At 38.9% G+C, this 9712-nt stretch overlaps 1 protein-coding gene across 1 annotated transcript; it reads left to right on the forward strand.

Annotated features, from left to right (window-relative positions):
* The first annotated feature begins 189 nt into the window (after window positions 1–189).
* galk2 (galactokinase 2) lies at window positions 190–9243 on the forward strand. Its single transcript, XM_087796973.1, has 11 exons — window positions 190–214; window positions 295–378; window positions 453–541; window positions 774–897; window positions 955–1048; window positions 1119–1265; window positions 4904–5002; window positions 5149–5301; window positions 5481–5691; window positions 6300–6501; window positions 8772–9243. The coding sequence occupies exons 2-11, from the start codon at window positions 332–334 to the stop codon at window positions 8977–8979; spliced, it is 1374 nt and encodes a 457-aa protein (XP_087653099.1). The 5' UTR covers window positions 190–214; window positions 295–331; the 3' UTR covers window positions 8980–9243.
* The last annotated feature ends 469 nt before the right edge of the window (window positions 9244–9712 follow it).

Here is a 9712-nt window from a genome sequence, read left to right on the forward strand (position 1 = left end):
GAAGTACAATCCTTTAAACCGATTTAAATCAACACGATATATATTGAAAAGTTTAAAATAACAAAACTTAATATATATTTATCAAGTCTTGAGCACGTGACTGCATCACGTGTTGTTAACGTCACCGCTACTTCCGTGTTTGTGCTGTTTAGTTTGCGTGAGTCTGCAGCTGATTCTGGGTCTGTCTGTCCGGTTCAAAGAAGGTCAACCAAAGGTAGAACAAGCTCCAACACTGATCCAAGATCAGAAGTTGAATATTCAGCAGCTCCTGTGACTGTCAGCTGATCTTTCCAGGATCTTCATCCTCAGATGTTTTTATCAAAACACTAAAATGGCGAATCCACCAAAAATAAAAACTTCTCTCTCAGAGAATGTTAGGTGAGTAGTTTTCTTTGTTTTATCCACGTACTTGTCAAGGTATAAATGATTTGTTAACTTTGGATTCTTGATAGAATACAAAACTTGAAAACTACATTTGAAGAGAAATATGGAAAATCTCCTCTTTTCTACGCGTGTGCACCAGGAAGAGTCAACCTTATCGGTTTGTTTTTATGTTTGTTTGTGTTTGTTTGAACATTAGTCCACGTGTACATGAGTTTATCCTACTTTAATATTTAACTTTTATTAAATACTGAATCGAACATAGAATATATTGGGTACTGTTTATTCTATAGTTACTGAGCTTAATATATAAAAAAAATCATTGTCTGGCTTTGAATAACTTTAAACGATATTAAACATGTTTTGTACTTCGTTTTTCTGTTCTTTTCCAGGCGAACACATCGATTACTGCGGTTATTCTGTTCTTCCGATGGCCATCGAGCAGAACATTCTCGCCGCCGTTTCTGTGAACGATTCCAAAGAGATCAAACTGGCGAATACAAACTCTTTATACAGGTGAGACGTGGACCATAATAATGATGTGGAACTAAATAAACAATGTTGTTTTGGCAGTGATGTTACCGTTTCATGTACAGAGGATATAGCGATTGACAGAGACGACCCTCAGTGGTTCTACTACTTTCTCTGTGGAGTCAAAGGTGTTCAGGTGTGTAAACTCTGTTCAACTTCATCGTATTAGTGTCAACTTGTCGTTGCTTGCATACATGTGAACACAGGAGCATCATGGGATCTCAGTTCTGTCAGGTCTGTCGTGTGTTGTCGACGGAACCATCCCTCCAAGTTCTGGCCTGTCCAGTTCCAGTGCGCTGGTGTGTTGTGCCGGGCTCGTCACCATGGAGACCCACCACAAGTCTCTGTCTAAGGTACTGTCGTCATCACCTCATCGTCGTCGACTCGTGACAGGTGTTCAGGTGGATGTGACTGATGAACACACGACATTATATATATATTGTAGATGCTACAATAGTGATCGGATTTAGCAACAATAAAACACAAGAGATGCAGAAATGTAAACACAGTTTGTGTTTGAATGTGATCTGGTGTCACTCAATCGTACAAGGGATCAGCCTGTTGCTCCTAAGCTTTGGAACCATCTCTGTGTTTGATGATCTACTGACTCCTTCAAGAAACATCTGTGTTTGATGATCTACTGACTCCTTCAAGAAACATCTGTGTTTGATGATCTACTGACTCCTTCAAGAAACATCTGTGTTTGATGATCTACTGACTCCTTCAAGAAACATCTGTGTTTGATGATCTACTGACTCCTTCAAGAAACATCTGTGTTTGATGATCTACTGACTCCTTCAAGAAACATCTGTGTTTGATGATCTACTGACTCCTTCAAGAAACATCTGTGTTTGATGATCTACTGACTCCTTCAAGAAAGATCTGTGTTTGATGATCTACTGACTCCTTCAAGAAACATGTGTTTGATGATCTACTGACTCCTTCAAGAAAGATCTGTGTTTGATGATCTACTGACTCCTTTAAGAAACATCTGTGTTTGATGATCTACTGACTCCTTCAAGAAACATCTGTGTTTGATGATCTACTGACTCCTTCAAGAAACATGTGTGTTTGATGATCTACTGACTCCTTCAAGAAACATCTCCGTGTTTGATGATCTACTGACTCCTTCAAGAAACATCTGTGTTTGATGATCTACTGACTCCTTCAAGAAACATCTGTGTTTGATGATCTACTGACTCCTTCAAGAAACATCTGTGTTTGATGATCTACTGACTCCTTCAAGAAACATGTGTGTTTGATGATCTACTGACTCCTTCAAGAAACATGTGTGTTTGATGATCTACTGACTCCTTCAAGAAACATCTCCATGTTTGATGATCTACTGACTCCTTCAAGAAACATGTGTTTGATGATCTACTGACTCCTTTAAGAAACATCTGTGTTTGATGATCTACTGACTCCTTCAAGAAACATGTGTTTGATGATCTACTGACTCCTTCAAGAAACATCTGTGTTTGATGATCTACTGACTCCTTCAAGAAACATGTGTGTTTGATGATCTACTGACTCCTTCAAGAAACATGTGTGTTTGATGATCTACTGACTCCTTCAAGAAACATCTGTGTTTAATGATCTACTGACTCCTTCAAGAAACATCTGTGTTTGATGATCTACTGACTCCTTCAAGAAACGTGTGTTTGATGATCTACTGACTCCTTCAAGAAACATCTGTGTTTGATGATCTACTGACTCCTTCAAGAAACATCTGTGTTTGATGATCTACTGACTCCTTCAAGAAACATCTGTGTTTGATGATCTACTGACTCCTTCAAGAAACATCTGTGTTTGATGATCTACTGACTCCTTCAAGAAACATCTGTGTTTGATGATCTACTGACTCCTTCAAGAAAGATCTGTGTTTGATGATCTACTGACTCCTTCAAGAAAGATCTTTGTTTGATGATCTACTGACTCCTTTAAGAAACATCTGTGTTTGATGATCTACTGACTCCTTCAAGAAACATCTGTGTTTGATGATCTACTGACTCCTTCAAGAAACATGTGTGTTTGATGATCTACTGACTCCTTCAAGAAACATCTCCGTGTTTGATGATCTACTGACTCCTTCAAGAAACATCTGTGTTTGATGATCTACTGACTCCTTCAAGAAACATGTGTGTTTGATGATCTACTGACTCCTTCAAGAAACATGTGTGTTTGATGATCTACTGACTCCTTCAAGAAACATCTCCGTGTTTGATGATCTACTGACTCCTTTAAGAAACATCTGTGTTTGATGATCTACTGACTCCTTCAAGAAACATGTGTTTGATGATCTACTGACTCCTTCAAGAAACATCTGTGTTTGATGATCTACTGACTCCTTCAAGAAACATCTGTTTTTGATGATCTACTGACTCCTTCAAGAAACATGTGTGTTTGATGATCTACTGACTCCTTCAAGAAACATCTGTGTTTAATGATCTACTGACTCCTTCAAGAAACATCTGTGTTTGATGATCTACTGACTCCTTCAAGAAACGTGTGTTTGATGATCTACTGACTCCTTCAAGAAACATCTGTGTTTAATGATCTACTGACTCATTCAAGAAACATCTGTGTTTGATGATCTACTGACTCCTTCAAGAAACATCTGTGTTTGATGATCTACTGACTCCTTCAAGAAACATGTGTTTGATGATCTACTGACTCCTTCAAGAAACATGTGTTTGATGATCTACTGACTCCTTCAAGAAACATCTGTGTTTGATGATCTACTGACTCCTTCAAGAAACATGTGTGTTTGATGATCTACTGACTCCTTTAAGAAACATCTGTGTTTGATGATCTACTGACTCCTTCAAGAAACATCTGTGTTTGATGATCTACTGACTCCTTCAAGAAACATGTGTGTTTGATGATCTACTGACTCCTTCAAGAAACATCTGTGTTTGATGATCTACTGACTCCTTCAAGAAACATGTGTGTTTGATGATCTACTGACTCCTTCAAGAAACATCTGTGTTTGATGATCTACTGACTCCTTCAAGAAACATCTGTGTTTGATGATCTACTGACTCCTTTAAGAAACATCTGTGTTTGATGATCTACTGACTCCTTCAAGAAACATCTGTGTTTGATGATCTACTGACTCCTTTAAGAAACATCTGTGTTTGATGATCTACTGACTCTTTCAAGAAACATCTGTGTTTGATGATCTGACTCCTTCAAGAAACATCTGTGTTTGATGATCTACTGACTCCTTTAAGAAACATCTGTGTTTGATGATCTACTGACTCCTTCAAGAAACATCTGTGTTTAATGATCTACTGACTCCTTCAAGAAACATCTGAGTTTGATGATCTACTGACTCCTTCAAGAAACATCTGTGTTTGATGATCTACTGACTCCTTCAAGAAACTTCTCAAGACACTTTTGTTGTGCTTTTTCCACTGATTGTCAGTGTTTTGGCCTTTTTAAGTATTTATTTTAACTGTGTATTGTTTTGATAAAGTTCTTTGTGACCCTGGTCTAGAAACATCTTCGCTAATAGCTATTACTTAGTCACGTATCGGTCAAGATCGCAACAAAATGTGTATTTACCAAACTGTCTTAAACCATGAGGGAAATATTGTCTTTTCGTTCTCGGAGGCTGGATCTACTTTCAAGATTTGAAAGTCTTTATTGTTGTTAATCAGTTTGTTAAATGTGTCATAACCTTCAGCGAAGATCGTTTCTGTTGTTCATCTGAAACATTTATATAGAACATGTAAAGCTCTCAATGTAAGTAAGTAAGTAAGTAATTTTTATTTATAAAGCGCTTTTCCAGACCAGGGTCACAAAGCGCTTAAACAAACAAAACAATACTCAGAAAAGTACATACTTTAAAGATCAAGATAAAACTGATAACAACACAGGAGTGTCCAGAAAATCAAGGAAAAGCCTGAACAAATAGAAACGCTTATAGTTCTTGAATTTTGAGTTTGACAGAATGTTCGTAAAAAATGTTACATGTTGTTTTCTTCAGGTGGAACTTGCAGAGATTTGTGCCAGGAGTGAACGCTACATTGGCACCGAGGGCGGAGGCATGGACCAGTCCATCTCCTTCCTGGCAGAGAGTGGAACGGTGAGTGTTTTGTACACAAACTGTAGATGTTTTTCTCAAATACCTCAAATTGTTTCGATAAAAATCGTGTTGTCTCTCCTGGAAAAATCTACAAATGGATTAAAATACACTGAATATAAGAATAATAAACTGTCTCTCGAATTCAGGCGAAGTTGATTGAGTTTCAGCCGTTGAGAGCGACCGATGTTCTGCTGCCAGACGGCGCCGTGTTCGTGATCTCCAACTGCTGTGTGGAGATGAATAAAGCAGCTTCGGCTCACTTCAACATCCGGGTGGTGGAGTGTCGGATCTCGACCAAGGTTTTAACCTTCTCTGTCTTCATTGTATATATGGTATCACTGTGTTCCATATATATATAGTATATATACTGTGTATATACTATACATGTATGTACAAAGAAGAATACCTTCAACTGTGTGAGGATCTGTGGATCCTCTGATGATTCACAACCTGATGATTGTTTCTCACGTGACCTCAGATGCTGGCCCAGTCTCGGGGTCTGGACTCCAGAGGTCTCATGAAGCTGGCTCAGCTGCAGTCGCAACTGAAGGCATCTCTGGAGGAGATGTTGTCTCTGGTGGACGAGGTGCTGCACCCGGAGCCCTACAGCCGAGACGAGATCTGCAGAGTTCTGGGAATCAGTCCTGAGAAGTTCTCCACAGAGCTGCTGAGCAACAACACCCAGCACGGTACGAAGAGTCAATATGAGTTGATCAACAAAAGAATACTTTTTATAATGTCATTTTGTACTTCCAATATTTGGAAATTGTTATTCCATAATAGAACGATGTAATAATACAACACTAATGGAAAATATAAGACCAGATAAATGAAGATAAGACCATGAAGGGATCACAGCTAAGATAAAAGAACACTGAAAAATAACAATGAAAAGTAAGTAAAAAGTTTTATTTGTAAAGATATTTTTTGTATGGCTTGATTAGAAAAGCATTATTTTATTCCAAATAACATAAATATATGTCATTGTCAACTCAAAAGATAAGAGGATAAATGTATGAAAGTACAGTATATCAGGACCATCAGAACACTTTATGGTTGAATTTAACATTTTTAATGTTGAATATTCAACATTGATTATTTAATTTTCAGAAAAATGCAAACAGAGCTACTTGGTTAAGTCATGGTGACGCTATTATACCAACAGTTTTAAATTGAATTTAAAAGGCTATAAATTAGGAAATAACTTTGAAACTTACTTTCATTTTATTTGAAAATGAAAAAAACCTTCTTCTATTGATGTGTCTCAACATGGATGAACATGTTCTCTTCTTGTCAGTGACTCACTTCAAGCTGCACCAGCGATCCAAACATGTTTACAGTGAAGCCGCTCGAGTCTTGAGCTTCAAGAGGGTTTGTGACTCGCGCTCGCCAGGATCCATCCGTCTGCTCGGAGAACTGATGAACCAGAGCCACCAGAGCTGCAGAGACTTGTACGAGTGCAGCTGCCCGGAGCTGGACCAGCTGGTGGACGTCTGCTTGTGAGTGAACCAGAGCCTTCACCATTATCTTGACAGGAAGTCTGTCCTGCTAACAGGAAATCTGTCTTGCTAACAGGAAGTCTGTCTTGCTAAAAGGAAGTCTGTCTTGCTAACAGGAAGTCTGTCTTGCTAAAAGGAAGTCTGTCTTGCTAAAAAGAAGTCTGTCTTGCTAACAGGAAGTCTGTCTTGCTAACAGGAAGTCTGTCTTGCTAACAGGAAGTCTGTCTTGCTAACAGGAAGTCTGTCTTGCTAACAGGAAGTCTGTCTTGCTAACAGGAAGTCTGTCTTGCTAACAGGAAGTCTGTCTTGCTAACAGGAAGTGTCAGAAATGATCCAGGATCATATCTCGTTTCTCCATGTTTTTACTGCAACTAGATTTGGACAAAAATAAAGCGTGGAACACGACCTTGGAAACCCATGATCCATTTGAACCATGAACCGCATGCATCAAAATATACAACTTTATTTATATCGCCGGTGACGAGCATCTCTTTGAGTCTCAAAGCATCGATTTTTGAAATATAAGAGGAAAATAATGAATCATGTCCATCTACTGGTTAAAATCAAAATAACTATGAAGACGTTCCAACATGTCCGTTTAAGTTTAAGTTTAAGTTTAGAGAAAAATATGACATGAGCTCCACAGTTGTTTGTTTGTGTTGATGATCGATGGTTTATTTAGGAAGCTCCTCGTTTATCACAGGCTAATCAACTGATTGTACGTTTGTAGAAAACGTACTGAAGTTTTAGAGTAAATGTAGAAGACATAATTTTATTTAAATAACTAAGAAGGTATCGTTTCATTGAGTCTCAAAACATCGAACTTATGAAAGAAATAGGAAAACAAATAATGGAGTCTGTGTACGTTCATTTAGACTTAATAGTTATCTTGATTTTAAAGTTAAACATGATCTAAAGCACATGTCGTCGGGCTGAGAGAAGATGGAAAAGTCTCGGCTCCATATTTCTCATCATATTCTACAAGACTCTGTTAGTCCATTAGCTGTTCAAATGGAGCTCATGTCTAGTAACGTCTCCAATAACAGGTTCAACATCTTTAACGCACCTGTGAATCCCTGCGATACCTGTGGTACCATCTGCTCTCTGCAATGACTTCCAAAAATACTTTGGACTACTTGGAATACTTTACCTCTGGGGTCCATTTTGAAGAAACATAATTTAGCTTTAATCACTGGTTTGCAGACGACATCCAGATCAACCTTCACTTAAATCCAACTCCACTGCCTCCTCCTGTCAAATCCTGTAGGAAACGTAACTTTTGAAACCTTAATGATGTCATCATCTTTTGTCAAAATGCTTTTGAATGTCCCTCATCTGAGCCTCTCTTCCTAACATCCAGCCTTCGGTGAAAACCTAGGTGTGATCTTTGACACCAAATTCAAATTTGATGAACAAGTGAAGTCTGTCATCAGATGTTCTTTGGACAGAACATAAGAGCTCTGACCTTTGAACTAAATAATCTCTTAAAACGCACTTTTATTCTGCGGCTTGAATCCTGTTGAGCTTCTGTCAATCATGTGTGTCTTTTATGTCGTTGCATCTTATGCTTTTGAGCACCTGTACACTCGACCTTGATTGTTTTTGAACGTGCTTTATAAATAAAAACTGACTTGACTTTCATAAAATCAAGGCTTTGAGACTTGAAGACTTTTTAATACACGTCGTTAGATCGTGTTCCAGGATATATTTTTATCGTCATCTAGTTGCCGAAAAACATGGAGGATGGAAATATTTCACTGCACATGTGTTCCTGGATCATGTACTGACAGGAAGTCTGGCTAAGAGGAAGTCTTGCTAACAGGAAGTCTGGCTAACAGGAAGTCTTGCTAACAGGAAGTCTGGCTAACAGGAAGTCTGGCTAACAGGAAATCTTGCTAGGGGGAAGTCTTGCTAACAGGAAGTCTGGCTCACGGGAAGTCTGGCTAACAGGAAGTCTTGCTAACAGGAAGTCTTGCTAACAGGAAGTCTTGCTAACAGGAAGTCTTGCTAACAGGAAGTCTGGCTAACAGGAAGTCTTGCTAACAGGAAGTCTGGCTAACGGGAAGTCTGGCTAACAGGAAGTCTGGCTAACAGGAAGTCTGGCTAACAGGAAGTCTGGCTAACAGGAAGTCTGGCTAACAGGAAGTCTGGCTAACAGGAAGTCTTGCTAACAGGAAGTCTGGCTAACGGGAAGTCTGGCTAACAGGAAGTCTTGCTAACAGGAAGTCTGGCTAACAGGAAGTCTGGCTAACAGGAAGTCTTGCTAACAGGAAGTCCGGCGCGGTGGGCTCTCGTCTGACCGGGGCAGGCTGGGGCGGATGTGCTGTTTCCATGGTTCCCAGTGACGGGGTGGAGTCGTTCCTGCAGGCGGTGAGGGAAGCGTACTACCAACCCGATGCACGAAGAGCCAAGATGGAAAAACAAAGCTTGTTTGTTTCGAAGCCAGCAGGGGGCGCTGCCATCCTCCTGGAGGAGTGACGTGTCAGAACCTTTTTTATCTCTTTCCTTGTGTTCTTTGTCAAAAAGAGTGAGAAGTTGATCCATCAGTTTAACAATGAATTGAGAGTAAAAAGGTGTAAATCATTGTTTTTCTACGTATTGTTCTAATGACTAATGGAAGCTAAACACGGGTTCTTGGTTTGAGTGATTGATTTGAAGGACAAAATAAAGAGATTCAATGTTAATGTAACAAATGATGTGAAATTATACCATGAAATGATAAAAATAAACATTTTTATTATTGACCGTTTCATTTGATATTCTCTAATATGTGAAAATATTTTTATTTGAAAATGTCATGAAAAGAATCTGTTGTGTTTGTGTTTGACAGTCACTAGACATGAAGAAGTTCTATTGGTCGTGAATACAAGGTAAGGATGAGGTCCCTCCTGGGACAGTGGAGTGATTGTATGGATCCGTCAACATGATCGTATATGTTTGAGTTCCTTTGGTGATCCACACACAAGTCATTGTTATATTTGACTCTTTTAATGCTAATCTTCTACCTAAAAATAAATAGATTTTCAATTTGATCCTGTGTGCAGGTGAGCTTCAGTCCACCTGCAAACATCTCCTCAACTGTGAGGAACAGTCCAGGTCAGATGTTCAGAAACGTCTCCTCAATAGATGAGTGACATCACAGCAGGAAGTTCTATGGATGGAACTTTTTATAATGGTTATAATATTTATTATTATTAAGTAACACGTGAGA

The sequence above is a fragment of the Callionymus lyra genome, chromosome 8, assembly GCF_982586985.1.
Source record: "Callionymus lyra chromosome 8, fCalLyr1.hap1.1, whole genome shotgun sequence".
NCBI classification, from domain to species: domain Eukaryota; kingdom Metazoa; phylum Chordata; class Actinopteri; order Syngnathiformes; family Callionymidae; genus Callionymus; species Callionymus lyra.

What these genes read in the sequence shown, in the direction of transcription:
- galk2 (XM_087796973.1), top strand. Translation starts at nt 332, where the DNA reads ATGGCGAATCCACCAAAAATAAAAACTTCTCTCTCAGAGAATGTTAG. An exon ending in GTGGAGTCAAAGGTGTTCAG is followed by an intron (nt 1,049 to 1,118) that starts GTGTGTAAACTC and finishes ATGTGAACACAG; the next exon opens with GAGCATCATGGGATCTCAGT. An exon ending in ACCACAAGTCTCTGTCTAAG is followed by an intron (nt 1,266 to 4,903) that starts GTACTGTCGTCA and finishes TGTTTTCTTCAG; the next exon opens with GTGGAACTTGCAGAGATTTG.